At 41.4% G+C, this 25466-nt stretch overlaps 1 protein-coding gene across 1 annotated transcript in view; it reads left to right on the top strand.

Moving 5' to 3' along the window:
• Window positions 1-25466, top strand: part of LOC109920528 (piezo-type mechanosensitive ion channel component 2-like) — a 696943-nt gene that overhangs the window by 349795 nt on the left and 321682 nt on the right. Inside the window, exons 5-8 of the mRNA XM_048596193.1 lie at window positions 19045-19207; window positions 21628-21705; window positions 22602-22669; window positions 24462-24552. Coding sequence (XP_048452150.1) covers window positions 19045-19207; window positions 21628-21705; window positions 22602-22669; window positions 24462-24552 — 400 coding nt within the window. The remainder of the gene's footprint in view (window positions 1-19044; window positions 19208-21627; window positions 21706-22601; window positions 22670-24461; window positions 24553-25466) is intronic.

Below are 25466 nucleotides of genomic sequence, written 5' to 3'. Positions count from 1 at the left end.
TGCCTGCATCCACCACATTCTATGGCAGTTCATTCCATACACAAACCACTCTCTGTAGAGCAGGGTTGGCTCTCATGTCCTTTTTAAATCTTTCTCCTCTCACCTTAAGGATATGCCCCTTAGTTTTGAACTCCCCCACCCTAGGGAAGGACCCTTGTCATTCATCTTATCTATGGCCCTCATGATTTTATAAACCTCAATAAGGTCATCCGTCAGCCTCCTACGCTCCAGTGAGAAAATGATGTGCAGATGCCAGCATTGGACTGGGCTGGACAAGGTCAGAAATCATACAACACCAAGTTATAGTACAACAGGTTTATTTGAAAACACAAGTTTTCGGAGCCTCAGTCCTTCTTCAGTTGTTAGTGAGAGAGGTAGTATCAGACACAGAATTTTCAAGTAAAAGATCAAAGGTTCACACCATTGCTGAGGATGTACTAAACAAACGTAAGATGCTCTTAAATCTTTAATCAGTTTGAAGGTTTTAATTGATTATTATGTATATGTAAATCCCCGAATTCCTTTCAAGTCATGGACCTCAGAGAACTAAAGGTTTTATCAGTGTAAAGAAGAGGTGACATTTTGGGTCAGACAATGCATGTTAGGTGTGTGACCTTGCTTAGAATCTGTTGGTTTTAGTTCGGAGTCAGACTGGTTTTATTTCTAAAGTAGAAATTCATAAAATGCCATATCAACTGACTATCTATAAATTGTGTGCTTTTTGAACAAAATAAAATGTACCTGTAAATACAAATTCACCCCAAAGTGAAAAAAGTCCCGGCCTTTCCAGTATATTTTTATATCTCAAACCCTTAATTCCCAGCAACATTCTTTTCTGAACCCTCTTCAGTTTAATAATATCCTTCCCGTAACAGGGTAACCAGAACTGCACATAGTACTCCAGAAGAGGCCTCACCAATGTACTGTACAACATGATGTCCCAACTCGTATACCCAAAGGTCTGAGCAATGAAGACAAGCGTTATAAACACCTTCTTAATTACCCTGTCTAACTGTGGTGCAAACTTTGCTGATCATTGAGAGTAGACTTATGGAACGGTAATTAGTTGATTTGCATTTGTGTTTGCTCTGAGGGGAGGATGTACCTGAGCATTGGTAGATGTACTGAAACAATTTGGTTCAGAGGTGAAGTTCTAGTGTTCAGAATTACAGTGGGAATGTTGTCAGGATGTGTAGTACTAAATGGTAGTTTTATCAGTTAGCCAGCCAAGCCACTGATGGGCTGATTGGCCTCATACATTGCAGGATTCTGTGAATCTATGATTACAAATTGTTACATAAATCTCTTAAGAATGCTGTGCTGCTGCCTTCATATGTAGTTGCACAGAGGAGGCACGGTTGTATGACTGTTTTCATTGTGCGAAGTTCAGGTTTAATATTTGTTTTAGTGGCTTTCCAAATTTATTTTATCATTGGTTCTGATGTTCTAATAAACCCAATATATTCACACATCCCTATTGGTCTAATTGAATGCGTAAAGAAACAATATTCAACCTCTTTATAACTGATGGATGGAATTTGTTTTTGAGTTTTTAGTCAGTTCTTCACAAAAGTGATACACCACATCTGCTGAATAAATGTGATGTTTAAATAAAAATTTCACAACGCCTTGCAGTATTTTGGAACATTGGGCCAATTAGAAAGATATCATGCTTTTGCCTGACCATGAACGTATGCCCTGTCTTCACTCCTAAAGTACTGAGTAATGCAGAGATCATTTATTAAATCATTATAGAACCAGACTCTATGACAAGCAGCCTTAAGGTGCATCATGTTAAAGTATTAAAATTTTATACTAACATTATTAGCCTCATGTACTATCTAAAAGCAAACATTACTTCATCCCCAATGAATGTAATTATGTGTTGTACATGGCATTTGGGCTACTTTTACACACAGTCTTCTTATTAATCAGAAACAAATAGCCTTTGTTAGTGTTGGTGACTAATGAAGTGTTTTTACAAGTATGTACAGCTACCCCTTGACTTACTTCCTGGGCTGGATTTTCTCATTTCCAAATTTCTAACATCTTATACTTTTTTCATGCCAAACACAATATCTCTGTGACATTCAACACTTTGAACTGGTTTTATGAATTGCTTTTGGCTTTCGGCAACATCTTCCGCTTTTAAAACCAAATTATTGATGCTCACTTCTGATGGACATATTAAAATTGAAGTTACTTGTTAGATGGGCTGAATTGTAAGTAGCTGAAGATTTCGAGATGCTGCTTCAAATTTTACTTTCACTGGATAGAAATTCAGATTTGTATCTAGTTTACTGCCTGCATTAAAATCTTGCAAACTTTACCTTTGGGAATGCTTGGAACATTTCCTAAACATTGCCAATTAGAATTTCTATTCTTGATTTCTCAGCTGCCTATGTGGAATGTCATTATTATTTCTTTGATTGAAGTTTAAATATGAAATAATATTTAAATAACAAAATTATTTTCTGTATATTTTGCTTGTTTGTGATGTTTGTGAGGGCTAGCAGTGAGTTGCCCTCAATGGGAAGACACAAATATGAGTCATTGGTAAAAAAAATTATTCATTTGCCAGCACAGAACTGGAGTATTGCTGGTAAAAGACCATTTTTATCATTTTTTTTGTTCTGCACTTACAGGCCATTTCAGAAGAATACAAATACAAAGGATAAACCAATATTTATACTGCATCTACTACCAATCAGAGTCCACTTGCCAAACAAAGAGTCCATTTGCCAACCAATCAACACTTTTCCCATGCAGCCTAATGTTGGTTTTCCTCATTAATTAATACTTCTATGAAATTTCTTGATGAGTGCAAGACAAAAAGGTTTGATGAAATTTGTCTTTTGTCAGCAATGCTCAAGTCATTAATATATGCAATAAGACATTCAAGTGAAACCTTTCTGCTCAATAGTGGTTGAGATGATTAGTTTAGATGCCTTTTAAGGGGCAGTTAGGTATGTGAATGAGGGTGAAAAGATGAACAAGATGTATTTAAATGTGAGATGAAGAAAGCTGGAGCAAAAACTCTAGCATAGATCTGTTGGGCTCCTTTTTTTTATTCACTGGTGGAATGTGGACGTTGCTGGTTGTCCAGCAGTTCTTGACTGTCCCTGATTGCCCTTGAGAACATAGTGCTGAACTGTTTTCTGGAACTGCTACAGTGATCCACAATACCCTTAGGGAGGGAATTCCAGGATTTTGATCGAGCAACAATGAAGGAATTGTAATATATTTCCAAGTCAAGATGGTGAGTGGCTTAGAGGCAAACTTGCAGTTGATGGTGGCCTCGTGTATCTGCTGCCCTTGACTTTCTAGATGGAAGTGGTTGTGGCTTTGGAAAGTGCTATTTAAGAAATTTGCTGAATTTTGCCGTGCATCTTGTAGATAGTAGCAGTGGTGTGTACTTAGCATTGGTAGTAGAGGGAGTGGATGCTTGTGATGTGGTGCCAGTCTAGTGAACTGCTTTGTCCTGGATTGTGTCAAGCTTCTGTAGTGTTTTTGCAACTGCACCAGCCCAGACAAGTGGAGAGCATCCCAACACACTCCTGATTTGTGCCTTGTAGATTATGCACAGGCATTGGGAGTGAGTTACTCACCTCAGTCCTAGCCTCTGACCTACTTTTGTAGTTACTGTGTTTATGTGGCAAGTCCAATTGAGTTTCTGGTCAATGGTAACCCTTAGGATATTGATAGTATGGGATTCGGTGATGGTACTACCATTGAATGTCAAGAGGCAGTGGTTAGATTGTCTCTTATTGGAGATGTTCATTGAATTCCCACTTCTGACCTTATAATGGAGGAAAGGCCATTAATGAAGCTGAAGATGGTTGGGCCGAGGGCACTACCCTGAGGAAATCTGACAGAGATTCCCTGGAGTTGACATGACTGACCTACAAAAACCACAGCCATCTTCCTGTGTGCCAGGTATCAGTCTAGCTAATGGAGAATTTTCTCCTTGATACCCATTGATTCTAATATTTCTAAGGTTCCTTGATGCTATACTTGGTAAAATGAGGCCTCGATGGCATTGACTGTCATTCTCACCTCCTCTGGAATTCAGCTGTTTTGTTCATGTTTGAACCAAGGCATGTTTGAACCAAAGCTGAGCAGTTGCTGCTTGATGTTACTGTTGATGATACCTTCCATCACTTTACTGAAGTCGATAATAGACTAATGGTGTGATAATTGGCTGGAATGGATTTGTTCTTCGTTATGCATACAGGACATACCTGGCCAATTTTCCACATTGTAGGGTAGATAGCAGTATTGTAACTGTACTGGAAGAGTTTGGCGAGGGGAACAGCAAGTTCTGGAGCACCTTCTTCAGTAGTATTGCCGAAATGTTGTCAGGGCCCATTGCCTTTGCATTAACCTCTGCCTTCTTGATAACACATGGAGTGAATTGAATTGGCCGACAACTGGTTCTGTGATGCTGGGGATGACTAGAGAAGGCTGAGATGGATGATCCACTTACCACTTCTGGATGAAGATTGCTGCGAAAGTTTCAGCCTTATCATTTGCACTGATGTGTTTGGCTCTTGCATCATTGAGGATGGGGATACTAGTGGAGCTGCCTCCTCCCGTCAATTGTTTAATTGTCCACCACTATTCATGACTGAATGTGACAGGACTGCAGAGCTTAGATCTAATCTGTGAGCTCGCTTAGCTCTATCTATCTCATACTGCCTATGCTATCTGCTATATGGCCTATTTTGTGCCATAATTGGCATCTATGTACTTGAATTTAACAGCATTATTAGTTTAGGGAACCTTTGTAAAATGTATCCTGTTGTAGAAGGCTTCGGGACCCTGGAGCAACCTTGCAATGATGTCGCAGAGCTGCACATCACAGAGTGTAAATGCCATAATGTGGGCAGCACTAAAAACTCTAGATTGAGAGAAATTCTTGATTGCATCTGAGCATAAATATGAGAAGATAGATTAGCCCTTACCTAATATAACTATGACCATGAATACCATGACTGGCAGTAATTACTATTAAAATACAATTACTGTTACTTTCAAGCCTAAGATACCTCTTGATTTTGCCTTCTCCTTGACTAATCTGTCTCAAATTTAAACACACAATAAAACATATCCCAGAGGTTATTTACATTAAATGACCCATATTTTCCTGCATGTCAACTTGTGTATCAAGTTCATTTCAAGTGGCACAATCAATCTTTCTCAGCAATTGAATGAAAATATTAAGCAGGATGGAAAGGTAAAGACTTCATGTGAATTTAAAATGTTGCACTCTCATCAAGCCTAATTCTTCTTTATGGAATTAGTTGATCTCTCTCAATTTTTGACTGAATTTGAGTATGGCGTTTCCAGAAATTTGCTGAGCCTATTCTCTGTTTTCTAATTGCTAACTGATAATGTCTGAGCTAATGCAGTAGTTCACCATAGTTCAGCAAACTGGCGCAAGCTATTTTTTAAAGAGAATGTAACTTAGATTATGCAGTTGTAGTTGGGTTAGCCCACAAGAAAATACAACCTTGTAGAAAATCTTTTTCTTTAGAAGAACCTTCATGAGGATAATGATCATAATGAGGAAAGCCCCATTAATTTGAAAGAATTAGATATTTTTTATAAAACAAGTGTAAAATGGACAGAATGCAACAAGAGCAAAATGGAGAGAAGATTAAGGAGAATTGGATTAATGCTGAGCCAATGTATTATAACTATTAATGTGTCCATTGACCTCATGTTAACTTTGGAATATCTGTTGTTCCTCCAGACTCATACTTGCACAAACTTTTACCCAATGTGTTTGTACCTTTCTACTTCAGTATTATTTCATAGTTGTGTACTATGAAGGTTCATTATAGCAATTGTTTCAGAAACCTGGGTTCTGTAGTAGTCAGAATCACGTGTGGCTTTTAAGTTTGGTGTGTGTTCAGAAGAAGACATCTAGATTGAAATTTTCCATTTTCGGTTAAAGTGATTTGTTAAGTGAGATTCATGACACGCAGTCTGCCTGGACTTTTGGTGACTGACCTTATGCAATATGAGTCTCTCAGCTCATTAATTATGCAGCTGGCACTTCAGCAGCCTACACATGGAATGGCATGGCAAGAGAGGTAGAAGCATTTGTCACTGATGGCACTTTGTGGCATTCACGTTTCGTGGACCAGACTTAAAGCCCAACTGTACACCAGACACTGCAGCCAGGAACTATTTCTTACACTGTTGCTTGACCATTAACACTGAGGACATAGCCCAGAAAAGAAACTTGGTGCCCCACTTTGTGAAGAGGAACTTGGGGTATTGGTGAATGTAGTAGTGGAAAGGAGAGATGTTATTTATCTTGCTGACCACCACTGGAAACTACTCCACCAAATACAGCTAGTTTGCGGCAGCTGTGGCATTGATCTAGCAAGGTAACAACTCCCTTGACTGTTCAGTCCTTCCCACTGTGCATCTCAACATGTTACTTCCAAGTCCCACAACTGATCCATTGAGCAACCCAGGTAAGTGTTAAAATTAATGCTCAGCAGTACAGGAAGATGGCCAATGATCTTTTGTGCTTTGCATGGGTAAGTGCCACAATCTTCTGTCTGCTACCTTACAGTCAGAAGACCACCACTTACTTTAACTCTGCCACTGCACACACATTCATAGACTACAGCTTTCAGTCCTGTTTGAACATATTAACTCAATGGCTTTCACCCATCTCATCCTCCCAAACTGCTAACCTTTTAGCAGAGGGTGGCGATGACACTGATTGGTGGTTGGGGTGAAGATTTGCATTGGCGCAGTCACCACCAGCAGAAGGAGGACCTCAGCAAAACGCCCTCCAAGTTTGAGTGAAGACAAGTCACTGATTGGCAGTTGGGGTGAAGATTTGCATTGGTGCAGTCATCACTATTAAACAGGGTTTGAGGAGAAAGTGTTGTTAAGGGACAGGTAGACCCCAAGCACTACTCCAGTGTTTCTCTCCCTCCTCATCTAACCAACAAAAAAACCCACTGTGAAGACCACAAGCAAGGGAAAGCGAGTGGTCTTGCCCTGCTGCATGTGACGACAAGGGAGAGACTTGATTGGTGAGGAGTGGGTAAGGCAGGTAAGTCCTCATAACTTCTGTCATTTATAATACTCTTTTTGCCTTCTAATCTGTAAGGGTAGTATACGGACCAGGAAAGAAGGGCCACAGGTAGCTGGATTTGACTAAACCTAATATAAAGCACTGTCCAAGGTTTAATTTAGAGAGGTAAACCATGGCAGGAGAGCTCAAAGTTTTGATTTGCTCCACTTGCACCATGTGGCAGACTGGGGGGCAGTTCCAGCCCCTGCCCCCCACCTCCTGGTCAGCATGTGTGCAGAAAGTGTCTCCAGCAATAGCTCCTGGAAGCTTGAGTTTCAGAGCTGGAGTGGTGGCTGGGGACACTGTAGTGCATCTGTGAGGCAGAGAGCAACATGGATAGCAAGTATAGAGAGGTGGTCAGACCACAGGCTCAGACTCTGCAGGCAGGAAGGGAATGGGTGACCATCAGACAGAGCAAGAGAGATAGGCAGGTAGTGCAGGAATCTACTGTGGCCTTTCCCCTGCAAAACAGATATACCGTTTTGGATACTGTTAAGGGGAATGACCTCTCAGGGGAAGCAGCAGCAGCCAATCTTGTTGCACCATGGTTTGCTCTTCTGCAGAGGGGAGGGGTAAAAAGTGTGCTAGGGCAATAGTTATGGGGACTCAATTGTAAGGAGAATAGATGGTCTTTTCTGTGGCTGCAAACGAGATTCCAGAATGGTACGTTGTCTCCCTGGTGCTAGGGTCAAGGATGTCTCGGAGCTGGTACTGGATATTCTGAAGGGAGAGTGAATAGCCAGTGGTCGTGGTTCACATCGGTACAAATGACGTAGGTTTAAAGAAGGGGATGAGGTCCTAAAGGCAGAATACAGGGAGCTAGGAAGAATGTTAAGAAATCAGACCTCAAAGGTAATGATCTTAGGATTACTACTGATGCCATGTGCTAGTCAGAGGAGAAATGACAGGATATATTAGATGAATATGTGGCTGCAATGATGGTGTCAGGGAAGGGTTTCAGGTTCCTGGGGCATTGGGACCAGTTCTGGCAGAAGTGGGACCTGTGGAAATTGGACAGGTTACACCTGGGCAAGACTAGGACTGATGTCCTAGGGGGAGTGTTTGATAGAGCGGTTGGAGAGGGTTTAAACTAATATGCCAGGGGGATGGGAACCTATGTCAAGAGTCAGAGGAGAAGGCAGCAAGGACAAAAGAGCTTGGTAAAGACAAATGTAAGTTCCCTACAGACAGAAACGGGGGAATGTATAATAGGGAACAAAGAAATGGCTGATGAACTGAATACATACTTTGGTTCTGTCTTCACAGAAAAGGACACAAATCAGATACCAGAATTGTTGGAGGATGCAAGGTTTAGTGAGAGGGAAGAGCTGAGGTACATCAATATTAGTTGAAAAATGGTGCTGGGAAAATTGTTGGGATTGAAGACAGATAAATCCCCAGGGCCTGATAATTTGCATCCAGAGCACTTAAGGAAGGAGCTCTAGAGTTAGTGGATGCTTTAGTAGTCATCTTCCAGGATTCTTTTGACTCTGGAACAGTCCCTGCAGATTGGAGGGTAGCCAATGTCACTCCAAACTTCAAAAAGGTAGGTAGAGAGAAAACAGGGAATTGTAGACCGGTGAGCCTAACTTCGGTAGTGGGAACAATTCTCAAATCCATTGTCACGGATTTTATAGCAGAGCATTTACAAAGCAGCGGCAGGATCAGACAGAGTCAGTATGGATTTATGAAGGGGAATTCATGCTTGACAAATCTGTTGGAATTCTATGAAGATGTAACGAGGAGAGTTGACCAGGGGTGCCAGTCGATGTAGTATGTTTGGACTTTCAGAATGCATTTGACAAAGTCCCACATAAGAGATTAATGTGCAAGAATAAAGCGCTTGGGATTGGAGATGTGTATTGAGATGGATAGGAAACTGGTTGGCAGAGAGGAAACAAAGAGTAGGACTTAATGGGTCCTTTTCAAATTGGCAGGCAGTAACTAGTGGGGTGTTGTAGGGATCAGTGCTGGGACCCCAGCTATTCACAATGTATAATAATGATTTGGATGAGGGAACAAAATGGCAGATACAGTATAATTTGGATAAATGTGAGGTTATTCACTTTGAAAGCAAAAACAAGAAGGCAGATTACTACCTGAGTGGCTGTAAATTGGGAGAGGGGGAGTGTGCAGCGGAACCTGGCCATCCTTGTTTACCAGTCGCTGAAGGTAAGCATGCACGTGCAGCAGGTTGTAAAGAAGGCAAATGGTATGGCCTTCATTGCAAGAGGTTTGGAGTACAGAGCAGTTTTACAGGGTTTTGATGAGACCACACCTGGAATATTGTGTGCAGTTCTGGTCTCCTTTTCTGAGGAAAGATGCTGTTGTTCTCGAGGGAGTGCAGCGAAGGTTTACCAGGCTGATTCCTGGGCTGGTGGGTCTGACACATGAGGAGAGATTGACTAGGTTGGGATTGTTTTTGCGACAGTTCAGATGAATGAAGGGGGTTATCATAGAGACTTATAAAATTCTAACAAGACTGGACAGGGTAGGTGCAGGGAGGATGTTCCCAATGGTGGGTGTGTCCAGTACCAGGGGTCACAGTATGAGGATTCGGGGTAGACCATTTAGGACGGAAGTGAGGAGATATTTCTTCACCCAAAGAGTGGTGAGCCTATGGAATTCATTACCACAGGAAGTAGTTGATGCCAAAACATTGAATGTATTCAGTGGTTATGGGGAGAAAGCAGGATTAGGCTTTTGAGTTGGACGATTAGCCAAGAATAACAGAGAAGGCTCGAAGGGCCAAATAGCGACCTCCTGCTCCTATTTTCTATGTTTCTATGTTTTACTGCCCTTTGTGCTTCCAACTCATTCACTGTGGACACTTCACCCTCTCTCTTGCTCTTATATCACCGCAAGCTGCTCTTTTATCCACTTCCCTCATACTCAATCCCTCTCCTTGTCTTGTTGAAGAAAGAATTGACCTGTTTTAACTGGTCCTGGACTGTTGTGACACAGCATCCTGACTGACTGCTTGCACTTGACCTGCAGGACTGGACACATATCTTAGACTCTGGAAGTATCAAGGTGATCATGGCCAACCCTGTGAACTGGAATTGGATGAATCCCTTGACCACTTGTGGCCGTACTTCCAGACTGAGTGTTCTCCCCCCTCACCCCAGTAGGAATTCCATCTTCCAGATGACTTATAGACATGGCCGTCTACTTGAATCACATGAAATGTGTTTGATGCATAAGCTGCTGGCAAATGCTGCAGCTGTGTTGTAGATCTAATGTAGTGCTGTACAGTGACATTACCTCCCACTTGACTGTTCAGTTACTCACTCTGTGCAGTGGAGTCCTACCTCGACTGCATTCTCTTCCCATTTGTTCCATGCACTCCCCACCTACATTCGGGATGCAAACCATGCTCTCCATCTCTTCAGAAATTTCTAGTTCCTTGGCCCCCAGCGCTTCATCTTTACTATGGACGTGCAATCCCTACACACATCCATAACCCACAAGGACGGCCTACAGGGCCTCAGGTTTTTCGTCTCCAACAGACCCATCCACTTCCCCACACCAATACCCTCCTCCACCTTGCCAAACTAATCCTCACCCTCTTAACTTTTCCTTCAATTCTTCCCACTTTCTCCAAATCCAGGGGTTGGCCATGGGCGCTTACATGAGCCCCAGCTATGCCTGCCTCTTTGTCGCTTAAGTCAAACAGTCCCTCTTCAGTGCATACACTGGTACTGTTCCCCAACTCTTCTGCCGTTACAACGATGACTGCATCGGTGCTGCATCCTGCACTCAGGTTGAACTGGAGCATTTCATTGACTTCGCTAACAACTTCCACCCCACTCTCAAATTCACTGGTCTATCTCAGACACCTCCCTTCCCTTTCTTGACCTCTCTGTTACCATTTCTGGCGAAAGTTTATGGACCGACATTTATTCTAAACCGACAGACTCCCATAACTACCTAGGCTACACCTCATCTCACCCTGTATCCTGCAAAGACTCTGTCTCTGTTGCATCTGCTCTGATGATGAGTCATCCACGCCCAAGCATCCTGGATGTCCTCCTTTTTCAAACAACATTCTTTTGCCCCTCTGTCATCCAGACAGCCCTCCATTCCCTACTCCACAGCTCAAAGCCACCCACCTCAAATAAAATGAAGATAGGGTACTCCCTTGTCCTCACGTTCCACCCCACCAGCCTCCGCATCCAGCGTAGCATCCTTAAACAAATCACCAACTCCAATTAGATTCAACCACTCAGAACATCTTCCGCTCCCCACCCCTCTTTGTCTGCTGTAAGGACCATTCCCTTCACCACTCCTTAGTTTGAGCCACACTCCGCACTAACCACTCCAACCGTCCTGGTACCTTCCCCTGTAACTGTAAAAGATGCAATACTGCCCACACACCACCTCCGTCACCTCCATCCAGTGCCCTAAACAGTCCTTCCAGGTGAGACAGAGCTTCACCTGCATTTCCTCCAACTGGTGCCCCCGATGTGGTCTTCTCTAATTTGATGAGACCAAACATAGACTAGGTAACTGTTTTACAGAGCATCTTCGCCTGGCCCGTAACGGCCAGCCTAACCACCCAGTCACTGCCCATTTCAACTCCTCCCTTCCCCAACTCCCCCCTGACATGTCCATCCTTGGTGTCCTCCGGTGTCACAGTGATTCAGAATGAAAATTTGAAGAACAACACCTTACCTTTCACCTGGGCACCCTACAGCCTGGAGTACTCAACATCGAGTTCTCTAATTTCAATAACCTTCCCACCCATCCACCAGCTCCCTTTCCAGCGCCGCCTCCTCCCTTACGTTCCACCACTTCCCTCCCTTCCAGCTACCAACCGGATTCATCCCTCTCTTTGACCAACAAGATCATAACTACTACTGGTGTCCACCTATCGCTGCCATTCCGCTATCCCCTTGCTCCCACTCTTTATCTGCAGCTCCCCCTACCCCACATCCAGTCCTGAAGAAGGGTAATACCCGAAACATTGACTTCTTCTTTCCTTCAGATGCTGCCTGGCTTGCCGTGTTCTTCCAGCCTCCTGTTGTCTACCCAAACATGCAGCCCAGCATGTTGCTGTCTATTCCCACAATTGACTTCTCTAATTTCCCCTCTACAGGGGATGGCCCCTGAAAGCCCACCTTGAAATTCAGTGAGCAGAATGCCATAACTGACCGTGGTGCACACTGCTAAATGAATTGGAAGGACAGCCCCGACTGATGACAGGTGAGCAGCTTCCTGCTTGACCTACCAGTAATCCCCAGACTGATTGCACTGGACCTGAAGGACTGAATGTAGCTTCCTGATTGCAGTTATATGTAACTCCTGAACCTGACCACATCAAGCCAGGAAATGACCTTGTCCAAACCCCTGGAGTAAATTTAAAGAGTGCTCTTTTCTGATTATGGTGATAACTCCTGTGCGATCACAGTAGCTCTTGACTTAACCAAGGACTGTTCTCTTCAGATGTTGAGACATGGCCATTTGTTTGAAATGTGTTTGCTGTGTCAGCTGTTGATTTATGCTGTAGATGTGACACTGATGTAGCACAGTGCTGCAGAGCAACATGTCCACCCAGTTGGGAAAATCCCCAGTCGCGACCTTTTTTTATATTTTATTATTTTTTCACTGAATGCAGAAGTGGCTGGCAAAACCAGCATTTATTACCCACCGTAACAGCCCAGAGGACAGTTAAGAGTTAACCACATTGCTGTGAATCTGGAGTCACATATAGGCCAGACCAGGAAAGAATGCAGATTTTCTTCTCGAAAGGACAGTAATCCAGCCCTGCACCTTGTTGTCTCAGTAATCAAACAGATGGATTTCTATGGCAATCAATGGTGTTTATTTTTATTAACCTATTTTTCTAATAAACATATTCAGAGATGTTATTCTCACCTCTGAAGCAGGTGGGACTTGAACCAGGGTCTCCCGGTCCAAGGATAGGGATATGATCACCATTGGTCTAGCTTTATATTCCAGATTTTTTAAATTGGATTCAATTTCACCATCTGTCATGGTGAGATGCAAACCCATGTCTCCAGACATTAACCTGGAGTTAGGGTTTACTAGTCCAGTGCCAATACCATAATTCCACAGCCTCCCCTGATCTGATTAAGAGAAAGTAATTGATGAAGCAGCTGAAAGTGGTTTTGCCTACGACCACTACCCTTTGGAAGTTGAGTTCTTGTAGCACAGTGGTAATGTGCCTATCTCTGAGCAAGGAGGTCTGGGTTCAAGTATCACTTACTCCAGAGGTGTGTATTAACATCTCTGAAAAGGGTGATTAGAAAATATATACCTTTTGGAATTTGGGTTCTTGTGGCACAGTTGTAGTGTCTTTACCTCTGATCAAGAAAGCTCAATTTGAAATCCTACCTGCTCCAGAGAAATATAATAATAGGTTGATTAGGAAAATATCTGCCTAATTGGAAGTAACCACAAAGTAGAAAAGTCTGTGGGCCAAATGACTGCTAAGCATTGAGGAGCTTTGAAATTGGCCTTGAAGTAATACATACCCTGTAGAACCAGGGTGGTACAGCGGTAGTGACCCGATATCAGAGCCAATTGGCCCAGGTTCAAGCCTCACCTGGTCCAGAAGTATGTCATAATGTCTTTGAGCAGATTCATTCAAAAGATCCCTGTGGAGCTCCTGTACAGATGGTTTGGAACTTAGATGATTGACCTCCAACAATGACAATCTTGTTCTTTTGTGACAGGTAAGATAACAACCACTGGAGATATTGCTCCAAAATTCCCATTGGCTATATTTTTGGTCAGGCTCCTTGATGCTTGGTCAAATGCAACCTTGATGTCGAAGGCGGTCATTCTCACCTCATCTCTGGAAGTCAGCTGTTTTGTCCATTTTAAACCAAGACATCTTTGATGTTAAGAGGACAGTGATCCTAGCAAAACCTAATCAGAGTGTTAGTCGACAAATTATTGATAGCAGTATTGATGGCATCTTCCATCGCATTATTAATCACTGGAGTAGATAAATGGGATGGTAATTGGCCACGTTTGATATGTTCTGCTTTTTATATATTGACCATATGTTGGCAATTTTTCACATTTCTGGATAGATGCCAGTGTTGTAGTTGCAGTAGAACAGCTTGACATGTGACCCATAAAGTTCTGGAGCACAAATCTTCGGTGCTGTTGCTGAAATGTTGTTGTGTTCCATAGCCTTTGCAACATTGACTGTGCAGTTGTCACTCTTACAGATACTATCAAGGACAGATGCAGGCAGAGATAGTAGGAACTGCAGATGCTGTAAAATCTGAGATAACAAGGTGTAGAGCTGGATGAACACAGCAGGCCAAGCAGCATCATAGGAGCAGGAAGGCTGACGTTTCGGGCCTAGACCCTTCATCAGAAATAGGCCAGAAATGTCAGCATTCCTGCTCCTATGATGCTGCTTGGCCTGCTGTGTTCATCCAGCTCTACACCTTGTTATCTCAGATGCAGGCAGATTGGTTAGGATGAAGTCAAGTATACTTTTCCCTTTTTGTTGTTTCCTCACCATCTGCTGCAGCTTCAGTTTAGCAGAAACAAAGTCCATCACACAGAATAAATTCTGTGGCCTTGCCACCCTCAGTGCTTCCTCCAAGTGTGTTCAGCGTGGTGGAGTACTGATTCATCAGCCAAGGGAAAGTGGATTTTAGCGATCTGCAGGAGGGGTCCTTTCCCATGTTAAAGAAACCAACCACAGTCCCCTTTGTCTAGCTATTAATACACCCATAAATATTCAATTCTCAATTCAAAATTTAGGGATTCAGGATAACATAGTTACATATGTAAGGACAAAATGTTGTATCTCCCTTTAAGGTATGGGAGAGGTCAATCTGTAGGTCAATTTTTTCTCCTGTAAGCATTTGTTATAAGTTCAACAGCTGAAAAGCCTGTAGTTTGCATAAAGAAGTCAAGTTTAGATCTAGCTCAAAAGCACAAAAATAAAGCTGAGGCAGGTCAGGGGTGCCAATGTAAGTGAAAACTTGGATTCACAACTATAAATTAGTATTGTGACAGGAAACAAAAGTGACTGCTTTTCAAGATGATTACTATTAAAAAAGAAGCTATTCAGTAATTGTGTGATGTGAGTAGCTTGGGTTGTAGCTTCCAATTTTCCTTTTCTTTCGATTAATTGCTGTGCCTTGCTTTAGGACTTTGACCACCCAGCTAGGTCACAAGTTCACCACATGGTGTAGAACAGACTGAATGCCCATCTTACCTTTTTTGCAATACTGGCACCCGATACATTGCACCATATAAAATAATCTTTATGTTTTAGGGACAAGCATTACAAGAAACTGTTATCAGTGATCCACTGTTATTGATCTATAAATATCTATTGATTATTAATAAACAACCTGTCTAGCAATTTTGTTATGATTATTTTATTGTATTCCTGAACATCAAGTATCTACAGAAGTGCACATGCAAAGTCTAGGAGAGCATTTTTCAGAGTTTTTACATGATGTGTAGATGCCAGTGTTGGACTGGGGTGGGCAAAGTCAGAAGTCACATGACACCAGGTAAGCGTTCAGCAGGCTCATTTAAAATCACAAGCTTTTGGCACACTGTTCCTTCACCATCTGACAGTGTGACTTCTGACAGAGTTTTCACAGGAAGATTAGAAATAATATTGCACAATATCTGGAATAGTGGAAGAAAAGTGGAAGACAAATTTCTGATGTATGATTTCAGTGTGAAAATTTGGTACTGCATGGTAAATCAGATGTACCCATTTCATTTCCTTTTTCAGAGATATGTATAAGAATCATAGAACAGAATCCATACAGTGTGGAAACAGGCCATTCAGACTCTCTGAAGCGGATCCCACCCAGACTCGCTCCCTACCCTATCCCTGTAACCCTGCGCTTTCCATCTTTGGACGCTATGGGCAATTTAGCATGGCCAATGCACTTAACCTGCACATCTTTGGATAGTGGGAGGAAACTGATGTACGCTGAGGAAACCCTCGCAGACATGCGGAGAATGTGCAAACTCCACACAGTCACCTGAGGCTGGAATTGAACCCAGATCCCTGGTACTGTGAGGCAACAGTGCTAACCACTGAGTCACTCTGTACAATGGGTGTATGACACAAATATTCAGCTTAAAATATATAGAAAACTTGGTTGTAGATCTTTTAAGCATGTACTTATTCTACACCTGAATTTTATCAATCTTTCTAACCCCTCTGTCAACCCTTGCTCCAAAAATCCATCTTGACTCATTACAATGACTACACCCCCAAGTTAAGGAGGCATGTGCACACATTTTCTGCAGTTACATTAGTTCAGAACAGATGTAAACTAAGGTATTTGAGATACAGAAAACAAGCAGCAAGAAACAATAAATTTTCTAGTGTCATTGTAAATTTTAAGTTTTTTTAATACTCCCTCCTAACAGCTACACATTTTAGTTTCTTGGAATGCATTTTTATCACTTCATTCTGATTCACATTTATAATTTAAAACATTTTCTGATGTTCCTTACAATAACTTACTCCTATCTATACTGATCTGCAACTCTATGCTTAGCAGAGTGGGGTTAAGCTCCCTTTACTTTTACCATCTACCTCAGTGCCATTATACCTGACCTTATTCTCAGCACAGCTGAGATCAGAAACTGCTCTTTTGGGAAAGCATATAAAAAGTGGGTGCTAGGGGATGGGGGATGGGGGATGGTGGATGGTGGAGTGAAACCAAATACAGGCTGTTGCACAATGAATGTAATGTGTGACTCTTTTACAGACTAGGCAACACTGTAGACTCAAGGAAATCTCATCCAGACAGGACTGTGAGATGTTGTGTGAATGTTTGTGGATGACTCATACTATTTTTATTGCTGTGTTTGCTGCAGAGAGGGTGAATGATCCCTTGTCAATATTTGACTACATTGCAGTGCAATACATATAGAAATGAATGCACATTTTTGGTGTGAAGAGCAGTTTGTTTCCCTTTTAATGAAAAAGTTGTGTTATCCCCCAACTTCGCTAATTTTTTACAACTATACTGAAAATTGTACATTTCCTTATCAGCATTCATAATGCATACATTAAAGTTTCCCCATTTTTTTAATGATTGAACATAAAAGGATAATACTTCTTGCATTTTTATGCTTGAAGACTGTGTAGAATATAATTCAATACAGTTTTTATCTCCACCTTTGGCATTACAGTCATTTTACATTTTAATTTATCTTCACAGTATGCTGTATACAGTTCTAAGTTATGCACCTTGGCTCTTTCTCTAGGTTTATCAAGAAATGAAGCAAGATAAATTAAAAAGAAATGATACTGTTTAATTGGCCTTTTACACTCTGGTCCTGATCTTTAATTGCTGCTTTATTTTTGCACATTGCATCAGTTGAGAGGTAAAGCGTGCTGGGACATGAGTGCTCTCCCAATCAGTCATTATTCATTTCTACAGGTGAAGATTCCTGAATAGGAAAATAACTGAAAGAAGAATGTGCGTTCTTGTAGCTTTTCTCTGCAATGTCATCGATAACCTACAAAGTCAGGAGTCACATGACACCAGGTTATAGTCCAACAGGCTTATTTGAAATCACAGGCTTTTGAAGCGCTGCTCCTCCGTCAGCGCCTTCATCACCTGATGACAGAGCAGCACTCCGAAAGCCTGTGATTTCAAATAAACCTGTTGGACTATAACCTGGTATTGTGTGACTTCTGACTTTGTCCACCCCAGTCCAACACCAGCACCTCTATATCAAGGATAACTTATAGCACATTATAGTTGATGAAGCAGTATTTATTTAACATGTAATTAATATTATTATGGAAGAAATGAGACAGACAGTTTGCACAGAACTCCTACAAACAACAATGATAAAATGACCAGTTTATTTTAGTGCTTGTTGAAGGACTATTATAGTGATTTAAGAGAAGTATGTTTGCAATTAGCTGTTTACACCTGCTTGCAAGCATTTCGGTGAGATGATGCAGCAAATAGAAGCTTCAATAGGCTTCCTTTTTTTTATTCATTCAGATGTGCGCATCGCTGGCTAGCCAGTGTTTATTGCCTGTCCCCAGTTGTCCTTTAGAAAGTGGTGGCGAGCAATCCACTGCAGTCCAAATGCTGTAGGTAGACCCACAATACCATAAGAGAGGGAATTCCAGGATTTTGACCCAGTGACATTGAAGGAACGGGATGTATTTCCAAGTCAGGATGATGAGTGACTTGCAGAGGAACTTGCAAATGGTGGTGTAACCATGTACCTACTAGCATTGTCCTTCCAGCTGAAAGCAGTTGTGGGTTTGAAAGCTGTCTAAGGATCTTTGGCAAATTTCTGCAGTGTGTCTTTTAGGTAATACTGCTGCTACTGAGTGTCAGTAGTGGAGGGGGTGGATATTTGTGGATGTGGTGCTAATCAAGCTTGTTGCTTTACCCTGGATGGTGTCAAGGCTCTTCAGTGTTGTTGGAGCTGGCATGAACATCCCCAAAGCTCCACATCATTGTTTACAAATCTTTGTCATGCTGAGAAAAGGAGAGGGTGAAAACTAGCATGAAATATTGGAATAAATACCCATTTACCCAATCGTTATGATCTGTCAGTGCAGTTTGCCTGAATGTTAAAAGAAGTTTCAACTTGAGTTAGAAAGACAAATGTCAGTGAATTCTGGAGAAATATTTTGGAGGAAAGTATTTCCAGGAAAGAAACTCTCAGTACTTAATAATGCCTTGAGTATAATTATTGTTAAGGTAAAAACATCTGATTCCAAGATTGTGCTGGTATTAGATCTGGAGCTATGAATTATTTTTGCTATTTTATATCTCATGCCAATCTATCCTCAGTTGTAGTCTCCTACTGTTAGCATCCTGTAACAAATAAAAAAGTGATAACTAGTGTTTACAAAATGAATGTACATTTTACTAAAGTGCTAAATTAATTTAAAAAGTCTTTATATTTACTTACAATACGTTTCTTTTTCTTCGCAGTGTGAATGGGGCAGATGCTGGAAATATTATTAGACTTTTTGCTCCAGATGTTGGGATGTTTGTTGCTGGCTTGGCTACATGGCTTGTCTGTAAAAGTTTAGTTCAACAGCCACCATCAATGGATATGGCACAGTACAATCCAGAGTTCCAAAATGAAGAGCAGGTAAAACATTTTTTTTAAACTTTTGCCTTCGCTTTTAGAACAAATTAGGAACATTGTTTGTGAACCCAAAGGTTCAGTGAAACAAAGTTATTGCTTAGTGACTCTTTGTTAATTTAATGAACGTCTAAGCAAATGGTTCTGTTGCATTACAGTAAAGATATATGCTTCAAGCTGTTGTGGTATAATTTCCTAGTTCTGTTAAAGAAAATATTAGGGTTTGAAAGGTTCACCTGAGGAGTTGTTCATTAAGCACTGCCAAAATATGATGATGTGACATGAATTTGGGAGGGACAGAGGCTCTGCATCTCGAAGAAAATAGACTTACCACTAGGCTGCCCTTTGACTAATAACAATATATATCACACCTATGTAATTTGTATCTTATTGCTATCACCTTGTTTAAGAGAAGAATCACCTCTTGTTAGACCTTAAAGGATTTCCCTGTACTACACTAGACCAGTTGAATCCTTTAGATCCCAACCAATATAGACGACGATGGCAACAAATATGTCTGAAACATCTTTCACAAAGGTGACTATGGTGAGGCTCCATCATAAAACATAGGGAACAGTGGTGTGGATTTGATTTTATTTCGCATACAATGAATTCCAATGAACTTTGAAGAAATCTTCAGACTCAGCTTTATGAAGAGTAATTTGAGACCTGATTTGACAAGACAGAATCTGCAGACATTGGTTAAAAAAACATTTCAGACTTGGTAAGGGACACAAAGAAGAAAATGTGCCTTAGAGTTATATGGAGCTGGAAAATTAGTCCCACTTGCAGTTACAGATTGCGTTATGTGTCAATGAACAATAGGAGCAACCTCAAGTTGTGGTAAAGCCAGAGAGCACTGGAGTCTCTGAGTAAGGTTGAATTCCCTGGTTGGCAAAAGGAAGATCTTTAAAACTGCAGTACATTTAGGTGACAAAAATGCCAGAGATAGCTAGAGTCCTTACAGTACAGAGTGAGCATTGCTGCTATTGTGGGCAGGCACCAAAAAGCACTGTGACAGTATAGTGAAGGGCCAGAGAAGTAATGTTAAAGCAATGTTACAGCACTGATAGCATCATAAAATCAGAATTAAAGTGGCATTGGGGCAGTTTAGAAGTCATGAAAGTCACAGTCTAATGGAAGAAGAAAGTTAGGAGAGTACTGAGGCTGCAGAAGAAAATGGCAGATTTAGTATTTGAACTGCAGTAAAGGCAGGAAGAATTTATTAAGATCAGAGATGAGACTCATTCAGGGGGAAAAAAAATTGGAAAGCGCTAGGAAAATCTTATCCTCATCCAGGCAAATGGGGAATTTTCCAACACACTTCTAATCTGTAGATGATGGATAGGCATTGGGGAGTCAGGAGGTGAGTTGAGGATTCCCAAAGATCTTTCATTGGTAGCCACAGAATTTATATGATTGGTCCAGTTCAGTTTCTGGTTAATAGTGACCTCTGGATGTTGACAGCAGTTGAATCTTGAATATTGTACAGAAGATTTAATATCAGAAAAGGACCACAATGTTGCACATCTTGGAAAAAATAATTCTTAAGAGGTAGAATTGCTTCCAAGTAGATACAAAGTAAATCAGAAGCCGAATAACTAAATACATCCACAAACATCCACTTCCTCCCCACCACTGACGCTCAGTAGCAGCACTGTGTACCATCTACAAGATGCACTGCGGAATTTTATCAGAGATCCTTAGCATCTTCTAAACCCATCATCACTACCATTTAGAAGGAGACGGGTAGCAGATACATGGAACACCGCCACCTGCAAGTTTCCCTCAAGCCACTCACCATCCCGAATTGGAAATATATCACTGTTCCTTCATGGTCGTTGGCTCAAAATCTTGGAATTGCCTCCTTAATGGTATTGTGGTCTGCCAACAGCACATGGACTGCAGGGGGTCAAGAACACAGCTCAAATCCAACCTTCTTAGGGGTAACTTGGGATGGCCAATAAATGCTGGCCCAGTTAGCAATGCCTATGTCCCATGACTGAATAAAAAGGAAAGTTGTCTGCCCCCATATGCAAGGTTCCATCGACTGTACACATGTCTTATTGAGAGGGCCATATCTTAATACTGCAGAATTCATGACTTAGAAGGTGTTCTATTTCATTAACATGCATGTGATCTGTGATCACCGTTACCATTTCCTGGAGGACTACAAGTTACCCTGACAGCTGCAGAACTCCTGTGTCCTGCACTTACTGTCTTGAACCATTGTGTTTGAGGCTCCAAGAGCTTTAATAGGATAGTTACTCGGGGTCAAGGGTTGCTCACTGTGACCACGGCTGATGAGACTATTACACAATCCCTTGACCGATCTCCTAGTGCAGATATAAATGCTGCCCATGCATAGATCAGGGCTAAGGTGGAGCAGTTGACAGGGCCGCTGAAGATGTGTTTTTGCTGCTTAGACTGGTCTGGGTGCTTTCCACTATAGTCCGGACAGTGTGTGTGTACGTGGTATCATCCTGGAGTGCTGCACATTTGACGCAAACAATGAAATGATTTGCTGAATGCTGAGGAAATGGGGGAATGGAAGCTGATCTGCTGGATGCTGAGGAGTGGAGGGAATAGGTGCAGTCTTCCAAGGATCAAGATACTGAAGAGGAAGAGGCTGTCCTTCTGTATGACTGCGCTGAGCTGCATGGGTGTTACAAGCCAGACAAGACCAGATTGATACCAATTCCAATAGATGAGAGCTTGTTGTAGCAAACAATTGTGAAATGTAAAATAGCCATTGGCTATTTCAGTGTTTGGTTTGTGTTGTGGGTGCTAATTGCAGCCTCTATTTATTTAAATTGTATTTACTTTTGCCGGCTGAAAATAAAAGATCATGTTTTGAATTGTCTGTATGCTTCCCTGTGTGATGTTCCCCTCCTGAATAATGACAAGACGTTTGCTTACAGTAGGCATTGAGGACAGAGTAGCGGTAACCTAAAGAGTTAATTTACTTGGGATGCAGCTAAGGACAGCTAAACTGTATGGACTTGGTGGTTACACACAAATAAGATGAAGAATGGGAGTGTCAGCCATGCTGGCTTATGCTATTAGCTGTCTGGTTTTGTGCCTCCTATCTTTTGGTGGATATTTGGTAAGTGCTAAGGTTTTCTGGGAGTGACAGGTGATATGATGGGACTAGAATATAGCAAGGCATGTGCTATAAGGGCAGGTTAAGTGATGAAGTGAGTTTGGTAAGATCCTGCTCGAAATCCTGTCACACCTCATAGAGAGAAACGCTCTGTGAAATGTGACAAAATTGACATTTAACCAGAAAAAAGAACGTACAGCTCAACCTTAAAAGTCAGCGTCAATACTGTGGAGCAAGGATACCTCAAAGGCACAAGCATCCCAGCTATTGAAAAATACGTCTCTATATGTATAATAGGTCACTTGCAGAACATGTGTAGAAACAGCAAAAAGTCAAATAATTACTGACACAAATAAATTGATGAGGTATAAAAGGTGACGATAGAAGAACAGAAGATAGAAGAAAATCAAAATGTATTCCCAGGGGAAATAGTGACATAAACATAGCATTTTGACATGAAGTTACTTACATCAATAAGTAATTTGAAGCTTGATACAGGGATGTATGTCACTGCATTATCAAATAATATAATGTGGCTGAAGAAATAACATTTACATCCTTCAGCAATGCAAGTACGTGGTCCAAGTAGTATAATACTCAGACTAAAAGATAATCTACAAGCAACTCTGTGAATTTCGGATAGTAAAGAACTACACATCGTTCATGCTTAAGAATTATTATTTAAATATGAATAAATGTCTTAGCTCAGACAACTTCAAATGGTTAAAGGTGTTAAGCTAGTTACATTCAGTAGCCAAATGGCCAAGAAACAGCCAGTCATGACACAATTGTTCAAATGAGATCTAGTCATGGAATCACAGATCAAGGAAATGTCAACTAGTGAACAAAGGAAAAACAATAGAGGATTTCACAGGACTTCCTAGGTTCATAGTGGAGCCTAAAAAGAAGACAGAATCTTTTGAAATTAGATTTGTTGGCATAAATTAATTGTTTCATATTTTCAACATGATGGAAATATATAACCAAATAGGCTTTGCATAAATATTTTCCACTGTTCTATCATTGAAGAAAGTTCAGATGGCAAGAGTCAGCAACGTTTGTGTGAGGATACAAAAAAACCAGAAAGTGTTCAAGAAACTCATCAAGTCTGGCACATCTGCGGAGAGTGAAACAGAGGGGTGGCACAGTGGCTCAGTGGTTAGCTGCCTCACAGCGCCAGGGACCCAGGTTCCATTCCACCCTCATGCGACTGTCAGTGTGGAGTTTGCACATACTCCCTGTGTCTGCGTGGGTTTCCTCTGGGTGCTCCGGTTTCCTCCCACAGTCCAAAGATGTGCAGGCTAGGTGGATTGGCCATGCTAAATTGCCCATAGTGTTCAGGAATGTGTAGATTAGGTGGGTCATAGGGGGTGGGTCTGGGTGGGATGCTCTGAGGGTCGGTGTGGACTTGTTGGGCCAAAGGGCTTGTTTCCACACTGTAGGGATTCTATGATGAAAATTAACATTTTAAGTCCAATATGGATCCTTAACACTGAAAGGAACTAGATAATTTTAGTTCTTATGCTGTTGACAGAAGGGGAGGAGGAGTAATTGAAACATATTGTGAGGGTGCCTAGACCAAAAGACAAAGACAATGATAATGGTGGCAAAAGGATGATAGAGATGTAAAACAAGTGTAAATAGTGGAAAAAGGAGAAAATGGGTGAAAGATTTATGCTGAGGTGAGCATTACGCACAGACCAATGTTCTTGGTTGAAAGAACAGTTTCGGATTTTGAAGAATGTAGACCTACTATCTAGACCTCCTTCAAGTTCCTTTTTAAACAACCTGTGAGGACACTTCCAGGCCAGGTGGAATTTAAACCAGGATCTTCTGGCCCTCACTTATAGTCCATGCTTTTTTTTAAGAAGTAAGTCATCAAATCACTTGTGTCACCAATTAGTTATTAACAATTGATAATCACTGCCCAACAGGGACAGTACAACATAAAAAGAATCGGGGAGAGTAGGTAGAAAGTGAGGGACTTAAATTAAAATGAAGTTCTCCTTCATAGTCTTAAGAACAATGTCTATCATGCCAATATAATTGCAACTGATTGTTATTATGAGTAGCAGGTTTTGATTCTTGAGTGAGTGAATATTAAAAATAAAAAACAAGTATGTCTTACCCTGAAGTCAAAATTTGGTTTCTTTTCAGAAATAAGGGTGATTGGCTGGACAGCTTGTTCTTAACAAGTTTACCTCCAGCTCAGCTTGTTCTTAGCTGGGCTTCCCTCCAACCGAACCAGGTAAAACAAAGATCTCTCCAGCCACTTGGTGTTCAAAAATCAACTCCAGCAGGGCTCAACAACAAATCAAGCAGCCATTATTATTCACATAACCTACAGAAAGCCTTCAAAATCATAAGTGTTTTGACAAAGTGGATAGGGAGAAATTGTTTCCATTTGTAAACAGACCAAGAAATCAAAGGTTACTGTTTTAAAACTACTTTCAAAAGAAGAAAATGTGAGGTGAGAACAGAACTAATCCACTAGTAGTTTAGGCATGGAATTTCCTGGAAGTTGAAGGAATCTGGTTCAATTAAGGCATTCAAGAGGGCATTGGATGATTATTTAAATAGAATTAATGTACAGATTTATAGGGAAAAGACAGGAGCGTGCTGCTAATTTTAAATGCTCAGAAGACCAGTGAGGACACGATGGACTGAATGGCCTCCTTCTACACCATAACAGTTCTTTGATTCTGACTGTCTATTTTGTTATGGACCAGACCCCCTCAAAATATTTCAAGAAGGTAGCCTAGACCCTAACGTTTTCTTATTTTAAAGGTAAATGTGAAGTGCATGTTCCAGATGTGATGCAACTAGTCAAACCACTTGATGTTAAGCAAAACACAATTTATTTAAGCATTATAGTTAAAATACAAACAAAAGAAAGAGGGAGAGACAACAAGGTGCAGGGCTGGATGAACACAGCAGGTCAAGCAGCATCATAGGAGCAGAGAGGCTGACGTTTCGGGCCTAGACCCTTCATCAGAAATGGGGGAGGGGAAGGGGGTTCTGAAATAAATAGGGAGAGGGTGGGAGGCGGATAGAAGATGGATAGAGGAGAGGATAGGTGGAGAGGAAACAAACAGGTCGAAGAGGCGGGGATGGAGCCAGTAAAGGTGAGTGTAGGTGGGGAGTTAGGAAGGGGATAGGTCA

Source organism: Rhincodon typus, chromosome 4, assembly GCF_021869965.1.
Source record: "Rhincodon typus isolate 14 chromosome 4, sRhiTyp1.1, whole genome shotgun sequence".
NCBI lineage: Eukaryota > Metazoa > Chordata > Chondrichthyes > Orectolobiformes > Rhincodontidae > Rhincodon > Rhincodon typus.
The sequence above is the reverse complement of the archived record's forward strand: the minus strand, read 5'-3'. Positions and strand labels throughout refer to the sequence as shown.